The sequence below is a fragment of the Diaporthe batatas genome, assembly GCF_019321695.1.
Source record: "Diaporthe batatas strain CRI 302-4 chromosome Unknown Contig00016, whole genome shotgun sequence".
NCBI lineage: Eukaryota > Fungi > Ascomycota > Sordariomycetes > Diaporthales > Diaporthaceae > Diaporthe > Diaporthe batatas.
The window spans coordinates 521956-544663 of NW_025408563.1; the positions used below are offsets into that span (position 1 = coordinate 521956).

Below are 22708 nucleotides of genomic sequence, written 5' to 3' on the forward strand. Positions count from 1 at the left end.
GCGAATACTCCTAAGCTCAAGCTTATCGGACTTCTAGCACCTTTCCTCCCAAGTACGTGTTCATCCCGGATACAAGCATCAACAACAACCCTATCCACATCCACAGCGAAGTGTTTCTCAGGCTTCGGACAGCCCTCTGCAGGACCCAAGTCGGACTTCCACCTTGCAGTGCGAAGTCCCGCCAGCGGGGAAAGAATGTCGCTCGCCAGAACGAAGAAGCCATTCCGGGCCAGGAGGCAGAATTACGACCCGCAGAATTCATGTACCAATTAATACAGCCGGAATTGAAAACGGTCTTCGCGAGCGTCTTGTCTAGCTCCGTGACGAAGTGCGTTTCGGCTTCTTCTTTAACCTCCATGACATCTGCGTAGTCGTCGATGACGGTCTTGAAGAGGGTCTTTGCCAGGTATTCAACCTGAACCTCCACAGCATAGATGACAGAGTTGAATGCCGGGAAGGTGTTTGGCCCGAAGAGGATGCCGAAGTTGGGGAAGTTGTGCACGAAGGTCCCCATGTAGGCCTGCGCCCCTCTGTCGGACTCCCACTGGTCCTTGATCGCGACTCCGGTCTTGCCGACGATATTCATGGGGGCCAAGAAATTCGTTACCTGGAAACCGGTCGCCAGGATAATGATGTCGAAGTCTTCCTCGTATCCGCTCGCGCTGATAATTCCAGTCTTGGTGATCTGTTGAATCCCCTCCGTTATTAATTCCACATTGTCGAGGTGGAGCGATGAAAGATAGTTCGGGTCGAAGATGCGCCTCTTGCAGCCGAGCGCAAAATCGGGCACCAATACATCGTGATACTTCTGTGGCGCTTGAGAGTATATGTACTTTTTGGCATTCTCCTCGATCATCTTGCGAGTCCTGACCTCTTTGGGCGTCGACCCATAAGATGCAGCAAGGCTATCGGTGTCCAAAAATGTCTTGAGTCGGTAATACCGCTGCCAAAGAGGTATGTAACGAAAGCAGAAGCGTTCGAATGGGCTGAACCGGTGATTCGGCCGTGGGTGGTACCATTGTCGGCCTCGTGCGAATCTACATTGGCGTGTTAGTCTTGGGGCGTTCTTTAATTGGGTGGACGCCCATACGTACTGCGTGAGTTTGGAGACCTCCTTGGCGATGGACGGCACAACCTGCGCGGCGCTGCAACCGTTGCCAATGACGGCGACTCTCTGACCCCTGTAATCGCAACTGTGGTCCCATTGTGCTGTATGGAATACTTTGCCGCCGAAGGACTCTAATCCGGGGAACTTGACATCCCTAGGAATGGCAAAGCCTCCGACAGCTGTGAGGAGTATCTTGCAAGTTCTAGTGAACTTTTCTTTGGTCCTCGTGTCCATGAAGCTGACCTGCCATAGAGACTGTTCTGGCTGCCACGTCGCGCCGGTGCACTCTAAGTTGAGTCTGAAATGTGGTCGCAACGAAAACTTGTCCACGGTGTCTTCGATGTCTGGGGGATGCGTCAGGTACTCTGAACCCGTCCTTGGAATGGCAAGACCTACACTGGAGTATTTCCGTTTGATCACACAGCTCTTCACTCCAATCCGGATTCAGGTTGAAGGAGAAAGAATAGAGGTGGATGGGCACGTCAGACCCACTTGATCCTGGTCAGCTAGCTGCTCAAGATCAGGGGTTCTTTTCTTGTTTCTCTTTTGGCTTACCATCCCGGGTACGTGTTGGCTTTCCATGTACCTCCAATGGACTCACGTTTTTCGAAGACCTAGATACACTGTCAGGCACAATTCTCATGATTTGAAAGCCCACACATACCTCAAATTCCGTGTATCCTAGCCTACATCTTAGTGTGTGGGCCATTGCGATACCCGACACGCCAGCGCCGATGATGATGGTGTTCTTGGCAGCCATCGCGGGGACGAAACAAACACCAACGTCGGTACAGCTAATAGGTGCAGAATATGGTGAGCCCGTGGCTGAGGGAAGATCGCTAAAAGTATCTGCGTCCGAAATGACGGGGTCTAAGTACTGTAGTCAATGATCTGACAAAGCTCACTCAAATCAACAAGGTGATGTGGGCTGTCCAGGCCGGGTGTAAAAGGTGGCATAGCACGCTGCGGCAGGAAGTCACAACACCAACGGCCGTCAAATGCAAATGACATACAGCAGTCTTATCCAGGTTCAGCTGTTCCACAAATCTCCCACCAGGTGCTGTTCTATATTCCATGGGAGGTTATACCACAGGAGATCGCCACCTCGCACTTGCATCAACGACTTCCACTAGGCCAAGAACTGTGGAGGAGGAGGAGGTTGTGTCGCAGCGGGGCGCAGACGGAAATCGAATCCCGCGCGCCGCCACACTAGAGCAGCCATGATTTTGGAAATGTGTTTACGCGCGGAGCACGATGACGTCCCATGGCCGTGGAATCACCTTTCCCGCTCGATGGACTGTTTGACTTGATCAAGTTCACCAATTGAGTCCCACGACCCCAGATCCGCCATGGCTTTCCCAGGATCGGGGGTGTCTGCCACGCGGGCAAAATCGTGTGCGACACCAGTTCAACGTCCCCCAGGCCCACCCCCGGATCTACCCCGGATTCTCGCTGGTCGGGTTCCATCAGGACGCAAGACTCTAGGTCGAATTTTAATGAAAACGTATTACTCGCCAGTTCTGATACATTTAGAACTCGTTCTCCTACGACCTTCCACGTTGCATTTTGGGCATCCCATCTGAACCTCACTGTCCCAAAACTTCTGCGGTATCCCTTATACGATGTATTTCAAGTATGCCCAAGGGCGTTTAAGCAGCCGGCTTACCTACCGGCTGATGTCAATGAGTTGTGCTTTGGTAAGCTCAGCTACGAATAGCAGAAAACGCAAGCTGACGTCTGCAGGCTTTTACTCTTTATGGGTATGATGCTGGAGTGTTGGGCGGAGTACAGAACACGAAGCCTTTCCTAGACGCAATTGGTGTACGATAATCCACCCAAGCGAACAGCCAGAGGAGGTAGCTGACATCACAACAGAATCCCCAGCGGCCATTCGATATACCTATGGTCGCTTCCTCCTATGTGCTGGCAGCTACGGTCGTATCCGTATTGGTGTTTTTCATCGGCATGCCACTCGGTCGGCGCGGCTGCATATTGATGGGTGATGGCCTTGTCGTAATTGGGTCTGCTATTCAGGCCACTGCCTTCTCCATGCCCCATATCATTGTTGGCAGAGTCATCTGCGTAAGCTGTCTACATGTCGTTTGCTCCCGCAGAGTCACCTCACCTGCTAACTTTCCCAGGGCTTCGGAATCGGCGTGAGCACAACTAACCCCCATGGTGTCATGGCTTTCACTGACAGACTCTAGTTCATATCAAGTACAGTACCAACATACATGGTCAGTGCTTCGGCTACTCGAGGTTTCCTTATGTATCATCGCTGACCAAATTCAGGCTGAGATGGGGACCGACGCAGCCCAACGTGGACCAGAGGTGGCGAAACAATGTGCATGGTTGATATCAGGTATCGCTGTCGCTTACTGGGTACGTTTGAATACGCAAAACGCGGCTGGAACAAACTGCAGCATACTGATCGGTTTTCAGATTGACTTTGGCACGACTAGATCAGACAGCCAGGCGTCTTGGAGATTCCCGATCGCATTCCAATCAGTCTTCGCCATCATCTCGGGCCTGTTCCTCCTTTTCCTCCCGGACACTCCACGATGGTACTACGCTCGAGAGAGGATCGAAGAAGGTGATATTGTTCTGGCACTTCTTAACGACCAACCAGTCGATCACCCGAACGTGCAAGAGCAGAAAAAAGATATCCTGCGAAGCATTCAAATGGAAGCGGAGGACGAGAACAAGTTTAGTCTCATCTGCTTAGTGTGGGATAACACGGAGCTGCGGGTCGGGCGACGAATTCGCACAGGATTCTTACTTCTGTCGATTCAGCAGATGATGGGTATGCTTGACACACTTCTCCCTCGGGCAGAGCCTGAATACTGACACGGAAGAAGGCATCAATATGCTCGTCTACTTCAGCACTCGCATATTTGCCAATATCGGGCTGACTTCATTCATGTCGCAGCTACTTGCTGCTGTCATGAACACATGCTTTGCCCTCGGCACATACTGTAAGTCACAAGAGCCAGTGTCGTCCCCAGCTATTAACATGGTCGCCAGTTACGCCCGGAACAATCGAGACATTTGGCAGACGTAGGATCATGCTTTGGTCCGCTGTGGTGATTTTCATCTGCATGTTAATCTTCACCATTATGATTGCCCTGCCAAACCCCACACTTGCAACACAGTGGACGGCGATTGTGTTCATCATCATCTATAACCTTGCATTAGGCTATGGATGGGTTGGCATCCCATGGTTATATGGTCCAGAGGTACAAACACAATTTCTCAAATCCCACATGTGATATTCGACTGACATGTATATCAGATTGCACCGCTCCGATATCGCCACATGGCTGGGGCTGCTGCGTCCCTGGGAGAGTGGCTTTTCTCCTTCGTCACCGTATTTGCTGGCGGAATTGGAGCCGAAGTAGCTGGTTGGCGAATCTGGTAAGCATCACTGTTGGCCTGTTACGGGCCCCCCTATCTTTGGTATTTCGGGATGTTCTTGGATGCAATGCTTTCGAATCCATATTAGCTAACATCACCACCAAAGGATCTGGCAGATAATATTTTGCGTCGTGGCTGTGCTCTTCGTATACTTCTGCTGCCCTGAGGTATGTTGTCCAGTATCTATTGCGAACTCGACTTTCACACACTGACAATGAAATAGACCAAAGGAAAAACCCTGGAAGAGATTGACGAATTATTTGCCAAGCGTGGCGCTTACCATGACGCAGGAGTCGATGAAAAGGTACTAGAGAGCAGCAATCATACAAGCGACGTTTCGCATATGGAGAACTCGATTGAACGCGAACTCAAGATGCAAAAGGGCTGAGGGGTTAGTTGGTATGACTCGGAGTTCAAATCTGGTTACGGGAAATGAGGGACTAGTAGAATGTAGTCTAGTTACAGGTCGGCCTGGTTTCAATGTTGCTTCTTCGTTCTTGTCTCGCATCTGAGAATCGTATAAATATCGAACAGAATTGTTTTTGGGATTATTGTGGAATCCTTGATGACTGGCTCAAGCCTCTCTCAGTAACACCGAAGACCATTGCGCAGTCAAGGCTTGCTTGTACGTGTGGGCCGGTGCCTCTTCGTATACAGACTGCTTCCGGTAAAAATGTAAGCAATCTCCAGATGGCAGGGATGCTCAGATTCGGCATGGATCAAGCGCGCCCGATATCTGGCCCACAAGTTGATCAAGCACATCGACCGCCCTGCTAACCTGGGTGTCGTCATCGATTGTGATAGGTCGATGTGTCAGATGCACGGAAGAACCCATCAATGAGCATGTACCCCAGATTCCCGGGCCCACACCACTGCACATGCAGATCCCCCAGTCTCCATGTATTACGCTAAAGTAGCCTTCCCCGCAGAGGAGCGGAAGTGTCCTTATCCTGCGTTCTGTATTTCCGCTGGAGGGATCTCTGTCCCCCCGGTTGCTGATGTGGATCCCGGCACCATCCGCACCCTGAGTACGCACCCTGAGTACAGCTTTTGAGTTCGGAACTGATTTGAGCGCACATAACACACCTGCAGCCATGGACGGGAAAGGCGGAAAGAAGCATGTAACGAGTGCTTGCACACACTGCCGCCGGAGGTCAGTCCAGCCCGGGTCTGGTCTTGGGTATCACTTCATACTGACAAGAACCTGTGCGTGTGCTGTAGGAAAATCAAGGTAGGTTAAGAGACGTCATACCAGACGTGCCCGCTTGTTTATGCTTTCCACTTGAGCGCTGATCCAGGATCTCTCAGTGTAACGGCGAGACACCTTGCTCCCATTGTCAATTGAGCAACCAGCCTTGCATCTATAATGCTGCCGATGACAAGCGGAGGTATGGATCGCCAAGAAATGACCCAGGACAGGTGTGCTGATGCCACGTCAAAGAACACCAGGACGGGCAACACATGCCTTACGTGCCCGGCTCTCACAACTGGAGAAGACCTTACAAGCAAACAATATCGAGCTTCCTCCGCCGACACCCGAGGACCATGCCAATCATGACCAAAAGCGAACGCGAAGAGATTCTGCCAGGAGCGTGTCGTCGAGCCATAGCAGTGGCACTTCTCCACAGACGACGGATGGCCCTACAGCCCCTTTAAGTTGCCTCCGCGAACCCGAACAGCCAAAGGCAATCTCACCAATTCAACCCAACAACAAGGCTTCCCTATCAACCGTCTCGAATCCGTGCTCAACAAATGAGCACATGTCAGCGCAGCCAAACCAGGAGCTCGAACCCCCTGCCGACAGTCAAATCAACGCAGAGAATTTCGGAACGTACAGAAACTTCAACGAGGCCGTGTCACTACATGTAGATTCCTCACCAAGTCCCAGGCTAACGAATTATGGTGTAATCAGTCAGCCCGAGCCAGCAGAACAAGACAACATAACCAACTCGCTGTCAGCACGGATGGGCTCACTCCAGATTGCCGAAGACGGCCAGCTGCGGTATTATGGCCCCACCTCAAATTTGCACCTCTACCACGCTGGCCTCCACTCTTCATCACGGTCTACCATCCGTCACGTCGCGACAGAAGGTACACAAGTCCTCGCCCGAGCTGGGTTGGACCACCCAGTTGCCCCCGATGTCGAACGCCACCTAGCAGATCTGTATTTCGCCTGGGAGGATCCGTCGATACATGTTGTGGACGAAGAGATCTTTTTCTTAGAGAGACAGAAATGGAGGTCTGGACATACCAACACGCCATATTATTCTGAGACCCTGAATAGTGCCATGCAAGTATCATTATCCCGGACAGCCTTGAAGACCCCAGATGATGTACTAATTATCACGGGCAGCTGTGCAATTGGAGCAAGTCTTGCCACCAGAGAGCGAGAAACAGGGCAGATACCAAGTCCCGAGTTCTTTTCTGCAAGAGCCAAAGCGCTGCTCGATGTTGAGATGGACAGCCCTAGTGTTGCCACCGTTCAGGCACTGGTCATCATGAGTGCTACGGAGGCGGCTTTCACCCGGGATGCTCGAGGATGGCTATACAGTGGTAGGTTCGCTCGCAGCCAGAGAGAGGTCACGGCGCTAATGGTATGCCTAGGTATGGCTGTGCGACTCAGTGCTGATCTAGGACTCCACCTTGACGTGATCGAGGAGTACCGCAATGGGATGCTGAGTCAGAGGGATTTCGATGTGCGAAGGACTACTTTCTGGGGCGTCTTTATACACGACAAGTACGGTACTCTGCCCATGATTCAGAACGTGACTAACTGGGTGCTAGTATGTGGAGCATGTACGTGGGAAGGCCGTGGGGCATCAGCATACGCGACATTTCCGTTTCACGGCCCGTGAGAGAGCTGGACGATATCAGACGCAAAATGTGGAAGCCATATCCCTCCACCGATTCCAACATCCAGCTTCCTAGCACCGGCTTCTTGGATCCGCTTGAGTCGTGTACAGACGCTAATATCACCTTGTGTGAATTTATGAGACGTATCAATAGGACATTGTGAGCTCACCATGTCGCTGCGAGCTTCAGCCACTTGACATTAACCTGTGAATAGGTACGCCGGGCGGAAGGCAGGAGTGGACTATTTAGTCCGCTTCTTGAGAGAGATGCGACAAGAATTTGCCACCTGGAAAATCGGCTTACATCCAGGTCTACACATTGACCCACTGAAGACCGACTCGCCATATCTCCCACACGTGATGCAACTGCAGTTTGTCCTACCTATTCTACCTATTGATTTTGACCTCGCCCTCCGCAGACATACCCACTAACGGCTTCTAATAGCATGCAATTCTATGCGGTACTCATATTTCTCCTGCGACCGTACTTCTCTCGCGACCTTTTACGTCTAACTCAGGCTATGCCATCTCAAGACGACCGCATTGCCGTTGCATCAGTCCGCACGGAATGTATTTCGGCCGCGCACAACATGGCGGATGTATTGCGATGCTACAAAAAACAGTACACACTCAAGTACACAAACGTCCAGATCGTGCACCTGATATTCACAGCTTCCCTGGTCCACGTCTACAATGCATGCACATGCAGTCCAAACGAGTCACAAGAAGCTCTCGACGACCTACAGTTCTGTTCCGAAGCGCTGGGCGAGATAGGCGAATATTACGGAAACGCCACGAGAGCTCTCGACGTCGTCATCCTCGTGAAGAGGGAGTGGCAGAAGCTCGCAGCCGTTCGAACCGCGACCAACGGTCAGAAAAGGGTGCGTCTGGCGGGCCAAGGGTTGGACGGCCAGGACGATGGAGGCAGCTCGAGACTGGCCAAGAAACGGGGCTCGTTGTCCGTCTTTGACGCTTCCAATCCGCCTCGCTTCACCACCCCTACCAACTTTGAGACTTTCCGCACGACAGCGGATAGCAACTTGAATGCATCGTTGGGCCAATTTCCGAGAGAAGGTGGGGACATGTATGATGCTTGGCATTTTCTGAACTGGGCGGAGATAGACTCAGACCTACTGGCTGGGGTAGATTCGACTTCACAAGCGATGGAAGGTGGCGTTTCTAGCATTCTGGATGGAGAGGAGGCTGGCGGGTTCACACTTCCCTGAACATGGTTAGCTAGGTATACAGAATCCAGGGGCGCCCTGCTTGGAACCTGGAGCATCCCATAAGATCAGTCGGCTCTAACTGAAGCACCGCTATGTTCTAGATAGTGATACAGTGCTAGGTCATTGCTGTGGCGTTTTTGGTCATTTTACACGCGGAAATACAGCTCCCGGCGCCAAGAATTCAGCCACTGGGGCTGGAGTGATGCGTAAGTCATTCTCATCGGTGTCTACCCTAGGTACTCAATAATACACACACTTGGTGAACATGTCCGGCCCCATATCTGATTCATTTTTCTCTCACCGTATATCAATGCAAATAATGGAAACAAGTGCCTTTGCTGGTAAACCAATCACTCATACCCCTCATACAGTGTCCAGCCATCTCCGTGCTTGGGTAGCTGGGCCCTCAACGCTGCTGATGTGCATATAAACAGATTGTAGTCCTTCGCATTAGCCTGATATCCGTCACCGTATATGCCTCCCCCCTGCCAGTTCACCACTGGCACATCGACGGCGGACAGCTCATGCCACAGGAAACGGTCGGTGGGCTCCTTATCGCGGTTGGTGCACCAGGGGTTGATATAGGCACCGAGAACTTTGTTCTCCTCTGAGGTGCTGCTCACGTCGAATCCAAGCTCTGCAGACCGGCGCTCCAGGTCCTCCTTGTAGTAGGGGTTGTGGCTGTTCTTCGCCTCCTGCCACAGGATCCAGCTGGGCCGTATCTGCAGCTTGTCATACTGCATGCGGTAGTCGGCGACGATGCAGGCGTGCGCCACCTGCAGGCGCATCGAGGGGCACATTTCCGCGAGCTCCTCAAGGGTCTCGCGCTGGGGCCAGAGCGGGTACCAGATCAGGTATGGCCGCGCCAGGTCGAAGACGGAGGAGAGGTCGTTGTTCATGATGAACCTTGCGCTGATGGCGGCGCCGATCTCGGGCCATATGGACGCCGCGCTCGTGATGGACTTGAACTCGAGGGACCACCACTTGGCGAAGGTCGTGTTGTGATAGATGCCCCTGATTACACATTGGGCTTCGTCTGGGATCATTTCAGGGCGCCGGAGCCGCACATATCGATCCACGTTGCCCTCGTAGGCAGCCATCAATATGAGGACGTCCTTGTTCATTGTGGGTAGATCGAGCGGGAGAGGCGAGTAAAGCAGCGGGACCTCGTGCTCGGCAAGTGGTGGATCATGCTGAGCAGCAGTATCATGGTCGTCGACACCACGGTCCTCAGTGATGTCAAATACAGAGCGCTTCAAGTATTGGCCCCTCACATCCTGCCGGACTTCGAGCGCTGATTTCACCGCAGCGTCACAGTTTATAAAGGCGCCCTTGCGAGGATTGTCCAAGTTGACCTTCAGTGAATAATCGTCCATGACGCTGTAACGAACGAATCGTTGGGTTATGTCCTCGAAGATCTCCAAGCTTGCGGGACCAGCCTCACGTGCCTCCTCTGCGATGGAAACGTCTGGCAGCAGATCCAGTTCCCGGTACAACTCGACGTACCCAGCAACAGCACATGTTCGCCCAACGTGGTATTTCATGTTTGGGTATTGTTGAACAAGTCGCCTGCAGGTGTCTTCGGAAGGAACGTCTGGATGCCATATGCAGTAAGGGATATGCTTCGCCCGCATCTGGTTGGGTACCTCGTTACTCATGATAAGACGTGCATTTCTTGCACGCGCTATTGTGTCGTGTTGATTGGCAGCAGCAGCTACCTCGGCAGACCTGGCGAAGCCAATGTGATATCGTATTCCTCTCACCGTGCATTCCATGACCTTACACTTCCAGAAGGAAGCCTTCGGAATTTTGAGTCCATGGATGGCCTCCAGAAGGTCGTCGACGGTGGGTTCGGGCAAGTCGTCCTCGCTATCACCAGAGTCCGAGGATGTGAAGGAAGACATTGTTCCTAATCAGAAATTGAACAACAGAGTATATATTTCCCAAAAAAATAAAATAAAAGAAATTAGGACACGGGTGGAAATATTTAGATTCCTATGCACGCCGAGCAGAATAACCTTTCATTTTTGGTGCCGGGGAATGAGAAGAGTCATCGGTTACGCGGACGGCCCAATGCCCTTTTTCTGTTTAGCCCCGAATCCATCGGTTGCAAACGTGACTCTAATGAAAAAAAAACCAAGGTAAGATTAACTTAGCTGGCGGCCGTTGGTTCCATGCATTGCACGCTACAGCCAGGTTCAGGGAGTGAGTTAGCGTCATCTGTGTCATCGCCGAATTTGGCCCACTGCTCATCGATGCCAGCACTGTTCAAAATCGAGTCTTAGAACCTGTTCGAAACCACGAATGTGTGGGTGACAGGCAAGGCTTGAAGCTCTCGTGTGCTCTCCTAGAATCGCTCACGAGGGCGGACATCCCCCATGATGCTGTCGTATGCCCCAGGCCCGATTGCGGGAGAGGTAGGTATTGCCTGGGCCGTCGTCAACGAAATGTCAAAAGCCAATAAGCATGAATATGTGCCCAAGCCCGCTTCAAGTAGATCGTTTTGAAATCAGTAACCTTTGCATTTAGTCACCTATGCTATTCTTCAACCACACTGCATCGTGATAATGATGTTGATGATTTAATTGGGCACTGCTGTCTTCTCCAATCATACCCAACTGACGTCTCCTCTGACCGCATCACCAGTATACCCGCGAGTTTGTGTCGGCATTGGTTGGTAAACAAAATTTTGCAGCTCTAAATCCGTACGTATTCCGACATGTTCAATCCCAGGCGGACAAACACCACTGGCACAGGCGTCGTTGTATTGCTCGACAACTGTAGTCTTCTTGATTGCCATATTGGACTTCTCCGTCGACCGCTCAGTGTTGTAGTCCTCATACTGCCCGCTTCCACTGCGAAGGGGTTTCTTATACATGACTTGGTCGTAGAGGGGCTTTAGAGCGGGCAGGCTTCCACACACTATGTTAATGAAAACCTCTGCACCCGCCCAACCATAAAGCGGTACTATCTGCCAACTGATGTCGGTTCGAAGGGCAAGAGTGTTGGACAAAGTTGTTTTCACGATGCCAAATACTCCAGAACTGTTGCATCGAGAAGTCGTCAGTTCACCAGTCAATCTAGCGACGGTACTGGCTGAGGTAGCAGCCGGATGCAGGTGGACATAGTTGCTTGACTTACAGGACACCCGCCCCCAATAGCCCAGCCAGAGCCGTTTTCTTTCTCAAAGACATACTTAGTCCACGAAGGATAGTAAGGGGTAGCAAGGCCAAGGCGAAATCCAAGAATGCACTGTATGCGCCACCGAACGTCGCATAACCGGCCTGGATGGAGGGGTCCCAGCACTTCGCGCCAGGGACTGGCTCCCACAGAGCCCGAGGGGGATCACACTGAACAAATGTGAGAATGCTAGCGACGGCCATGCTGGCCGTGAACAAGACCATGTTCACGTGCAGAAACAACTTGGACCACTTCGCGTATGGTCCCAATATCCTCAAAAGAAGAAATGAGATGGAAAGTTTGACAGCAGCGAGATTCATGATACTGAACGGCTGGGGAATCCAGTTCCATTTCGCGACTTGGAGTATGTCGTCCGGTGTCAATGCATCTGCGTGTCGGCCCAAGCCGTAGTGGACCAGCACAGAAGAGCAAGCTAATGCAGCATAAAATAGGAACTAGGGTTACAAAATCAGCAAGATATTTGGGGTTAGTGGAGAGGATCATTGATGCCAGAACTTGGCTGCCCGAATTGGGAGCCTGTGTCCAACATATTAGACGTTCAAGTTGTGGGGGCAGCTCACCAGCGCCAAGAGCATCAGCCAATCTTCAATGAGTACGGCTCTCATTGAGTATCGCGTATACATTCGGAGACCGACAATAACTGTCGCGATTCCGGCCTCTGTCCACCAAAGAGCCAGAAGCATCGGCCCTTTGTCCTGGCCGCTTATATTGCCGGGTGATGCCATCGTAACGAGAATTGGCCGTGAAGCCACAGGCGATCACAACACAAAGTACAGACTAGCAACGGGACAAAGATGAAATCAAGACGGCCCTGTGGTTCGAGGTTCTTCAATCATAGATGAAGGACATCGGTGCAACTTATTACACACTTCCATCCTGGCCAAATTTCCCAGCACAACCCGAATCTCACCACAGAGCTGTCATTTCATGCTCTGAAATCCTACTGGTGCCTCAGGATCACCATAAACCAACAGATGCAGACAAATGTGGGTCTGACAGTGTCATCATGGTGTGGTTGGTTGTTACGTTCATCGAGAACAGGCAGCAAGTCTGTGCCCACCTGGGAAGACAGTCGCCTAAGCGAGCTTTAATTAGACCAAGCCAGCATTCGAGGCAGGGGTCCACGAGTCATCCTTGTGGTCGATGAACAAAGGATCCGATGTGTAGTATGCAATCTGGAGATTGTGGATTCTCCCAACCCGGTGGAATGACTGTTGGTGCATTTTTTTCTATTGATGTGGATCTTGCTGCTGAACTTTGGTTGCCGTGACGCCTGTGGCCTGGCTTTGACAGTGGGCCCGTCCCTGCCGAGGCAGACAGAGATATCGGGGCACCGGTCCTGTTGGTATTCCCAGGATGATACCGAGAGTGGGAACCATAACTCTTTCGGTCGTTTTTTCTCCCCGAAGATTGGCATACTTATTCCGGGCCACAGGCGATGCGTGTCCCATCTTGCCACTGAACTCTCCCTTTCCCCTTCAGCAACAACGATCTGAGTACCAATTATAAACATGGCGTCCCAAGACATTAACGGACTGCTCGAGCAGCTCGAGTCAGTTGCAGCTTCACCTCCACAAGATCCGGAACTGCAGCTACGCCTCTACAGTGCCGCTCAGAAACTTAGCCTGGCTGTGGAAGCTCCACTGGACACGGTCTATAGGGTGATCTACTCTGTAAGAGGCAGATTCTAATGGCATCGTTGAGTTATAATTGACATGGAGAATCTTTCCAGCCCATGCTTCTAAGCAGTGCTCAGACCGCAACGTATATGAAGATTTTCAGCACGCTTACAGAGAAAGGGACACCATGTACAGTGGAAGAGCTAGCCGAGCCCACAGGGGCGGACGTAGTCTTCACCGGTGCGTAGCCATCAACAATATTGATCCAAGCCGCAGCCAGCTCATTAGTCGACGTCCCACGCTCACATTACTTTCTCGACAGCTCGTATTCTCAGATTTCTTGCATCCCATAGCTTGATATCGGAAGTTGCGGAAGACACCTTTGAGGCCAACAGGCTCACAAGGACCTTAAGCGTAAATGCTCATCGCGCAGGGATGAATCAAACGTAAGTCAACAAAGCCTCAAGAACAATGTTTGGGTGTTCCTAGCCGACTCACAAATTCCCGCCCAAGCTTTCAAACCATCGCCCCGGCCGTCATCAAAGCCCCCGACTTTTTCAGGGACACCGAATTCCGAAACCCGGACAATAACGTCAAGACCCCCTTCCAGATCGTTAATAACACAGACCGGCCGGCATTCGAGTGGGCACACGAGCACCGCCCCGAGCTCATCGCCGAATTCGGCCTGTGGATGACTGCGCTACGTGGACAGCAGACTTGGTTGGACGTGCTCGACTTCGAGTCTCTCATCAAAGGCAGCGGGGCAGAGGCCGCCGCCATCACACCCGAAACGCCAGTTTTCGTTGATGTTGGCGGGGGGATCGGAAGCCAGTGTGCCATTCTCAAGTCCAAATTACCGAATCTGCCCGGGCGCGTGATCCTGCAGGACCTTCCCGCCGTCATAGAACATGCGCTTCCCACAGAGGGCGTGGAGGTTACCGCCCATAACTTCTGGACCGAGCAGCCAGTCAAAGGTTTGAACCACCCGAAAACAGCAATTCGATTTTGAGCCACGTCACTGACCAGTCTCGAAAATAAATAGGAGCAAGGGCTTATTACTTCCGGACCATTCTCCATGACTATCCCGATGAGAAGTGTCTGGCCATCCTGGAAAACACCGTCGCTGCTATGGGGCCAGACTCTTTCATCCTGATCGACGATATCATCATTCCAGACAAAGGAGCGCACGCGCGTACGACGGAGATGGACTACATTATGATGACAACCTTGGCCGCTATGGAGCGGACACGGAAGCAGTGGGATAACTTGCTCTCTGCTGCTGGCTTGGAGGTGGTCCAAAGACTAACTTACCTGGATGACACAGCCGAGAGCATCCAGGTGGTCATACCAAAGGGTCGGAAGGAAGCTTGAACGAGACCCTGCTCGCCCCCCTCCCTCCAACTCAACATTGAAGATTTCCCGTGATACACACGGGTAATGGAAACGTAGCCGGATCATACTGGTGGATCGTATAAAAAGGGCGGGCCAGCTACCATTGAGTTCTGTTCTCCGAGAAAATGTCTTTGGGGGTAAATATTATCCTGGGCTTAGGCACAGCGGCCCCTCGTCCATAGCGGCGATACCATTAGATGTGACTGGTTTCAGCTGGAACAAATTGAAAGATCTTCCGGCGGTTCCATTGCCAAGTTGTTGTCTGTCGATGGCAGCCCCTGGGAGATTGGAGGAAAGGAAAACCTTGACCCGTGAGTCGAGAAATAAAGACTTTCGCGATTCACACTGATGACGCTGGGCCTACAAGTGAATGCGTCACGAGATCACAAATATGCATTCAGCGTAGTTTAGTGCTACCTGAGGGTAAGAGGGCGCGTAGTCATAGGGCGGAGTCACAATTGCAATGTCTCAACGACCACGATGTACCCTGACAGACGTAACCTTGCGCGAGGCGAACCCGGGTAAAGCCTCCGCATGATGCACACCTATCTTGCATGAGATCGGGGTTCCTGCTGTTGGAATCGTTACCCCGCTAGCGGTTCGAATTCGCATTGCAATGCATTCTGAGCTATGCCTTCGCTCCGTGTCTGCTTGAGTTCCATGCGAACAGGTCAGACCGTGCGGCTTCCCGTTTGACCATTTCGGAAGCTCAATTTGACGGGTTTCAGAAACCTATTACGACCTCAGCAGTCTTCGTACATGCGAAAGACCACGCGCATCAGGTGTGAAACCCTGTCCGTTGACGGGCGCAGGCCACAAGTCCCGGTCTCACATACACAAGTTCAAGAAAATACCATTGTCAGACAAGCCATGAATCATTCTTCAAGCTCAGAGTCATCCTCTTCACCCTCCGCGTCCGTATCCAACTCCTCCTGCCCCTCGTCCTGCCCCTCGTCCTGCCCGGCCGCCGAAGCCGAGGCCGAGGCTTTCGGGTCGGCTGCGAACTTGACCTGTGGCTCGTGGTTGCACCGTTGTTGTGAGGGCAGCTCGGCATGTTTCACAACAAAGGCCCCGCTCCCGGCGACGAGCTCCTGCAATATGAACCTCAGCGGGCAGTCCTTCCGGCGCGGCGCCATCTTCTTCCTCGGCCTCTTCGCCGGCGCCGAAGGACCAGCACCATCAGGCTGTTGCGTCTGTCCTAACTGAACCTGGCCCGCCTGCGCGGCATTGGCATCCGGGAGGACGAACGCATGGAACCCCATCGCCCTCGCCCTTTCCGCCTCGGCCTCGGCGCCTTCACGCCGCAGGGCGAGGTCCCTGGACCTCCCGCCCAGGGAGCAGCTGATCATCATCTTGACCTTGGTGCCGGACAGCTTGCTGCGGTAGATGTTGACCTTGTAGCCGTGGGCCTGGGTCCAGCGGTTGACCTCCTGCATGAGCTGCCGGTTGTCCCTCTTGGCGCCGTACGCGCCGCCGTTGCAGAAGATGGTGCCCTCGGGCGGCGGCCGCTGCAGGCCCCAGCCCTCCGCCTCGGGGACGCCCGCGCTGCCGTTCCTGGCGCGCGTGATGGGCGGGATGTTGGCGTCGAAGTCGTAGTCCTCCACGGCCTCCTTGAGCGCGTACTTTAGGGTCGCATTCTCGGTCTTCAGCAGCGCCACCAGCTGGTTTGCGCTGTCCAGGGCGTCGCGCAGCTGGTTGATGTCGTCCTGGAACTGCTTCGTGAGCAGCACGGCCAGGTCTGCCTTGGCGCTGGCAATCTCTGCTTGCGTTGGCGGCATTCTTCCCACTGCTCAGGGGGTTTGTCGTTCCATCCGGCTCTCTGATTGCCTCACAATTCCCACAGGAGAACGAAGAATCTTCGGGAAAAGCGGCACGGGTATTGGTTCTAAGCGAAGGAGAAGGTAAAGATGGCCAAAGCACAACGAAAAATAAGAATATCAGACCAAGCCAAGTGAGCATCGGTAGACGTCGAAGCACGGGCCACAATGACTCGAACGCGTCGCGAATGGCCCGTGCGCTATTTGACCGCAGGGTTAGGTGGCAAGGTGGTACAAGCTTCGCCCGGGTGCTTTTAACGACGTCATTTCTGGGTTTATCTTTTGTATAAGATTCAACATATCTATATAGATACTGCAGAACGTATCACAATTACTTATCAGAGATGGAAGAAGACTGCATAGGTTTGGTAAGTTATTTGTTTCTCAAAAGCTGGCATATGAGTGAAGATCCACAAGGCAGCCATCATATAAAACATCCAGACAGCAAGCAGAATCGCAGCTAGTAACACTTGAATTTTTTAGCACTTATATCAGATTAAGCATGCGGGTTGGTGATACTGACTTGGCACGAATTCGATACTTTGTTGGGTGATATAGACTTTCAAGTGCGCTCAGACGTCACTTGCCCATCGTTGAGGCAGATTCGGCGAATGTGTCTGCCTGCCGGTTCTCTTTCCACTCTCCCAACAGTGAGTTGTTGGATTCGGAGAGAAGCTGATACATACCGGACAGATGATCCTCTAACCAAACAACGGATTTAGTGTCCATGCGCCCTTCCGTGTGCAATTTTTTCGCGTTCGTAACAGCCAAGGGCCTGATCATCCTCGCGGCCCTGGCCGATGCCTGCTCCCTCAAGATGTCGAGGTCTCACCATCTTTGCGGCCCGGACTGGAGACCAGTGGGCAATACCAATGCCACACGTGCCGTTGTCACGGACCTCACTATCAACTTCTGCACTTTGCCTGAGGCAGAAGCTGAATTCGCCCGGGACTCATCGGTTTCAAAATGGCGGCGGATCAACAAAGATCTTTACCTACACTCGACCCCGCAGAACGCCGTGGCTTGGCTGCTGGTAGCTGAGGCACAGGAGGGAGAACTGAAGAGTGACGACCTGGTCGTAACAGACATCAGGACTGGAGAAATTTGCCCGTGCGACAAGCACGACGGCTCTAGTTCTTCAGAAAAATATCCTACTGCTACCCTCAAGACCACAACGACTCGGAAATCGTGGGAGAGCCGGCCCGGTGGCATCCAAGTGGCGAGAACAAAGTACAGCGACATTATTCACCACGGCCAGTGCAAGGGCGATTCCCAGGCTCAGTCCCCGGCTGCCCTCCCTGTGACTGGCGTCGATGTTCTCTTTGGCGTAGATGCTGTCGACCCACGACCGCACTGGACGCTCCTGGAACACCCGCTTCAACTGCCCGACGTCAAGCCAGACGTGCCCGTCCCGAGACTGACAGTACAACACTCCCCGTCCAACAAAGATCCGCGCGAACCCGTGACGCCCCCATGGGAGCCCCTTCGGGCCAGGGAGGATGGAACTTTCAAGATTGTCCAAATTTCCGACACGCACATGGTAACAGGCCCCGGCGTGTGTGATGACGCCGTCGACGCCAATGGTAAACCTCTACCGCGACAGGTGGCCGACCCGCTCTCCATAGCCTTCCTCGGCGGGATCCTCGATCTCGAGAAGCCTGACCTGGTCATCCTGACGGGCGACCAGCTGCATCACGACATACCGGACAGCCAGTCCGCGCTTCTTAAAGTGGTTAGTCCACTAATTGCTCGCCAAATTCCGTTTGCTGCTGTCTTCGGTAACCATGATTCAGAGGGTGCATATGCCTTATCGCGTAAGTCGGTCAGGTTGTTTGTTTATTTAGGGAGTATCATTTTCTTTCCTTTTTTGGGAGGTTGGGGGGGGGGGTGGCGGCTTGGGGAACGTATACAATATCTTCAGTTATCTGTCAGGAACCCGTCGCTGATCAACCATAATGTTCAGGCGAGGCGCAGATGTCGATTCTGGAGGACCTGCCGTTCAGTCTTTGCCAGCCTGGACCAGACGACGTTGAAGGCGTAGGCAACTACTACCTCTCGGTGCTCCCCCATTCCGGCAATGAGGGGTCCGGGTCTGAAGCCGGCGTGGCGACTTTGTACTTGGTCGACTCTCACGGCCAGATACCAAGCGACGTTAAGAACCCGGACTACGACGCCATTCAGCAGAGTCAGATCGACTGGTTCACAAACACGTCGCAGTCGCTGCGAAGGGCGCGCATGGGAGGTAGATCTGAGAATAGGGACGGCCCCCCTCACTTGTCTCTTGTTTTCATCCATATCCCACTTCCCGAGTATGAGGACGATAAACTCGTCACAACGGGAGGGCTTCGAAGAGAACCGACTGAGGGCCCAAGCTTCAACTCACACTTCTATGACGCTCTGTCCGAGGAGGGCGTCTTGGCTGTAAGCTGTGGCCATGACCATGTCAACGATTTCTGCGGTGTACTTCCCGGGGAGTCAAATGGTGATCAGTCCTCGGCTGCTCAGCTCGGTCCCTGGTTGTGCTACGGGGGTGGGAGCGGGTTCGGAGGGTACTGCTCATATGGCGAAAACCGTTATTACCGGCGGGCACGTGTCTGGGAGCTGGAAACGGGGAAAGGGGGCATAAAAACCTGGAAAAGGGTCGAATATACTCCGGACAGGGTTGATGAGCTGCTGCTGGTCGAAGGAGGCAGTGTGGTCGACCCACGAGCGTCTCTGGACACACGCAAAGGACCATTTAGGACGGTTGGTCAAGCCGAGTTATGAGCCAGCTCCACCATGCCGGTGTTGAAATACTATAAGCCTTGGTACACTTGGAATTCTGACCCGCTGTCCCTTTCGCAATTTTAGTAGCTGCTTGACTAACTCACTTTATATTGGCCCAAAGTAGACTTTGACGAGAATTGGACAACCTCGGATATTCGCAAGATGCTTAAGTATCCAGGTCACTGGCTCTTAAGCGTTTACCACTGTAATGCATGTCTTAGGCCGTACACGGAATGGAAGCAAAACTAGTTAGGATTTCTAAGTTTTTATGGGATTTAACACTTGGGGTTTAAAAAGTGGGTATGTTTTGGTATGTTTGCACCAAAAGGTGGTGTGGTGAGAAGGGGAGATGGTGAAATCTGGGCCACCCACGTTGATGCCTACCCTAGGGCACTCGTTAGGGTGATGCCGACCAATGAATAGGGCCCCGAACTGTCCGCGGATCATCCGGGCGCATCCTTCAACGATCCTCCCCTCCCTTTGTGTAGATCGCATCTAGTGGCGTTGCGGGCTTCTCCAAAACCATGTAGCAGGGCATTCCATCAACCGGGTCAACTAATCATGCAAGGTCGTTTGTTCCCTTATCTATTGAACGTCCCTTCGTGCCACCCTATGTTTTCTACTCAAGTCTGCATCTGTGTCTTGGTTGGTGCATTGTTAGCCTGCTGCTCCTGTCCTCTGTAGGTACAATTCCCCAGGTCATCACGCACCAGATCCCGACAGTCTCTCATCATGGCCACCCATCATCAAAGCCATGCGGAGAACACGCCCTTAGATACTTCTTTCAACGTGGTGGCCGTGTCACTGTCACGGGCAGCCACCCAAATGATGCACTCGCGGCCGACCTTGACAGCCATTGTCCGATCGCCCTCGAAAGCACCGCTGACTCTCACCCCCGAGAACGGGATTGAGGGGCACAAGTCTGCGGTACACGACGCTCAAGTCTACGCCTTTTTCTCAAAGCACTATGACTTCTGGACCTCCCGACTAAATATCCAACGGTCAACGTGGGACTGGGCGTTTTGGGGAGAGAACCTGACACTGGACGTGCCGGAAGGTGTGGACGAAAGGAACATCATGCTGGGGGACCGTTGGGTGTTCTCAAGCCAGTCTGCAGATGCAAACGGCCGGAACACATCTGGCGAGAACGCAGATCTCCACGATGAGTCGTCCAGCGGACCAGTCATCCTCGAAGTATGCGGCGGGCGGAGCCCTTGCTCGCGGCTGGCGTGGCGATGCGGACAACCGGCCAGCTGGCTGGTCGAGGTCGCAAAAACCGGATTCTGCGGCGTCTATCTCAAGGTCATTCAAGGAGGTTCGATCGCAGCTGGCGACAAGGCAACTGTTATCCCGACCGAGAGCAAAGAGACGGTTCCAGCCGCGACCATCGCCCAGTGTTTATTCGCACCCCTTACAGACCCCACCACACGAACCATGGCGGAGCGCATTCTCCGCGTCGGAGGCCTACAGAACATGAACAGGAAGACAGTGTCACGCAGGCTGGCGATGATCGAAGACAGCGAGGCGGCGGGCCGGAACCGGTGGCGTGGATGGCGGGCGCTCAAGGTAATCAGAGTTGTCGATGAGACCGCGTCTGTGAAGTCCTTCTATCTTGCCCCAGCAGACGACAAGCCATTGGCGGATTACGTCCCGGGACAGTTCCTCACTTTCAAGCTCCCCTCCGGCCAGATTCGCTGTTGGTCTATTTCTTCGTGGACGCCGTCCAGCACGACCTCGGTCCCCCCATTATACCGAATTACTGTCAAAAGAGGTGCATCTTGCTCGCTTTACCTTCACTCCAAAGTACGTGCTGGTGACACTCTAATGGCACGCTCTCCATCTGGGACTTTTGTGCCTGATTGGGCAGAGGCATTCCCCCATCGTCAGCTCTACATTTGCGCTGGAATCGGCCTGACGCCAATCCTCAATATGATCCAAGCTCATTTCGTCCATCCAACACTAAGCAAGACCCCGGCTGTCTTGATATATGTCACTCAAAACAGTGGAACGGACGTCCCATTGATGAAGACCGAGATTCCAACTTCTCCATACCTTCGTGTCATCAAGTTCTACACCGCACCGAAACACGATGTGGATGTCCAAGGCAGAGACTATGATCACGTGGGCCGGCCTACCCTAGACATCTTGTCTGCCGTGCTGCAGGAGCCGTACCACATTGATCCGTTGGGAGTGACACCCATCGAATTGCAAGGTAACACGTCCAACTCTTACATATGTGGGCCGGAAGGCTTCATCGAAAACATGAAAGCATACCTCGACCAGTGCAAGGTTGCAACCAAGGACATTCACTACGAAACCTTCACGTACGGCCCATCTGATGGCAATGACCCGGCAAGCATGGACGGCTTAGATCTGCCGCACAAGGCGAATGTGCGCTTTCGGGGAAAGGAATGCACATGGGATAAGGCTGATGGTCTTTCACTTTTGGAGTTCATGGAACAAGAGGGGCAAGGCGATAATCCTGAATCAGCCTGTCGATCGGGTGAGTGTGGGACTTGTGAGGTCCGGATCCTGAATGGAGAAGCTCTTGTATCGAAGACCGCTGGCAAGGAGGCAAGAGAGGCTACTGGAAAGTCCGGGACCATGATCAGATCTTGCTGCTCCTTTCCAGCAAGTAATGTCCTAGAGCTCGAGTTTTAACAATAATTATGTGTACACATAAGGGTTGGCCCCCAGCTGCAGACGCGTTCGTGGTCAGTGTTGCCCATTGGCGCGCAATCAAAATCCAGGTCGACCACTGTTAATGCCAAGGTGAGGGTACGCCTACCTATGGGCTGCAATGATTACTCAGCTAAATGAGGCCATAGTGGCACCTGGGAGCTATGGGAGTGCTGAGGTAGACCATAATATAATAAGAATAATACTGGTGTTTGTTCTTACTCTATTTGACTCCCCATTGCAACCGTTCTCTAGGCCCCATTTTCAGTATCCGTAAAATGAAATTATAAACAGCATGTATCAAAGCCTTAGCCTTATAGGCACCTGTTATGAACCAACACGTTGGCACCAAGGGGGCCCGTTTGGCTGACCCCGGCACCACCGACCGCAATGCCACGACGATAGGACATAGTCTACACACTAGAGTGCGAGGTGGGGTACTCCAACGTAGGATTATGTAACGAGCTCTGCTGCAGCAGCTTAAAATAGCTGGAACCAACATGAGCCAACCTGAACCAAGCCTGACCCGATTCTCGAAGCATCTATTCGCCCTGTCAACATCGCAGTTCAAATGGAAAACTCGACTCCTATCCTCTTCCCGTCCTGAACATCATATTCCGACTCAATTTGTCTC

At 52.8% G+C, this 22708-nt stretch overlaps 8 protein-coding genes across 8 annotated transcripts; 4 read left to right on the forward strand and 4 right to left on the reverse strand.

Annotated features, from left to right (window-relative positions):
- Window positions 1-22: 22 nt before the first annotated feature.
- On the reverse strand, window positions 23-3099 carry KVR01_011563 (uncharacterized protein; the record flags this gene model as incomplete). Its single annotated transcript, XM_044790705.1, has 4 exons — window positions 23-1037; window positions 1095-1452; window positions 1505-1599; window positions 3095-3099. 4 exons carry the CDS (start codon window positions 3097-3099, stop codon window positions 23-25), a joined length of 1473 nt encoding a protein of 490 aa, XP_044639272.1.
- A 58-nt stretch (window positions 3100-3157) lies between these two features.
- KVR01_011550 (uncharacterized protein) lies at window positions 3158-4910 on the forward strand (the record flags this gene model as incomplete). The annotated part of the gene is made up of 7 exons (XM_044793409.1): window positions 3158-3190; window positions 3551-3911; window positions 3967-4083; window positions 4133-4344; window positions 4401-4522; window positions 4629-4689; window positions 4746-4910. 7 exons carry the CDS (start codon window positions 3158-3160, stop codon window positions 4908-4910), a joined length of 1071 nt encoding a protein of 356 aa, XP_044639259.1.
- Window positions 4911-8950: 4040 nt separating this feature from the next.
- Window positions 8951-9724, reverse strand: KVR01_011521 (uncharacterized protein; the record flags this gene model as incomplete). The annotated part of the gene is made up of 2 exons (XM_044790901.1): window positions 8951-9529; window positions 9680-9724. 2 exons carry the CDS (start codon window positions 9722-9724, stop codon window positions 8951-8953), a joined length of 624 nt encoding a protein of 207 aa, XP_044639230.1.
- Window positions 9725-11737: 2013 nt separating this feature from the next.
- On the reverse strand, window positions 11738-12484 carry KVR01_011546 (uncharacterized protein; the record flags this gene model as incomplete). Its single annotated transcript, XM_044782268.1, has 3 exons — window positions 11738-11852; window positions 11907-12235; window positions 12362-12484. 3 exons carry the CDS (start codon window positions 12482-12484, stop codon window positions 11738-11740), a joined length of 567 nt encoding a protein of 188 aa, XP_044639255.1.
- An 828-nt stretch (window positions 12485-13312) lies between these two features.
- On the forward strand, window positions 13313-14791 carry KVR01_011671 (uncharacterized protein; the record flags this gene model as incomplete). The annotated part of the gene is made up of 5 exons (XM_044782314.1): window positions 13313-13474; window positions 13534-13660; window positions 13743-13866; window positions 13934-14394; window positions 14463-14791. The coding sequence occupies 5 exons, from the start codon at window positions 13313-13315 to the stop codon at window positions 14789-14791; spliced, it is 1203 nt and encodes a 400-aa protein (XP_044639380.1).
- Window positions 14792-15217: 426 nt separating this feature from the next.
- KVR01_011710 (uncharacterized protein) lies at window positions 15218-16729 on the reverse strand. Its single transcript, XM_044790145.1, has one exon. It carries the CDS (start codon window positions 16588-16590, stop codon window positions 15688-15690), a length of 903 nt encoding a protein of 300 aa, XP_044639419.1. The 5' UTR covers window positions 16591-16729; the 3' UTR covers window positions 15218-15687.
- A 717-nt stretch (window positions 16730-17446) lies between these two features.
- On the forward strand, window positions 17447-19395 carry KVR01_011557 (uncharacterized protein; the record flags this gene model as incomplete). The annotated part of the gene is made up of 2 exons (XM_044792176.1): window positions 17447-18443; window positions 18593-19395. The coding sequence occupies 2 exons, from the start codon at window positions 17447-17449 to the stop codon at window positions 19393-19395; spliced, it is 1800 nt and encodes a 599-aa protein (XP_044639266.1).
- A 732-nt stretch (window positions 19396-20127) lies between these two features.
- Window positions 20128-22056, forward strand: KVR01_011655 (uncharacterized protein; the record flags this gene model as incomplete). Its single annotated transcript, XM_044790370.1, has 1 exon — window positions 20128-22056. The coding sequence occupies one exon, from the start codon at window positions 20128-20130 to the stop codon at window positions 22054-22056; it is 1929 nt and encodes a 642-aa protein (XP_044639364.1).
- Between the last annotated feature and the right edge of the window lie 652 nt (window positions 22057-22708).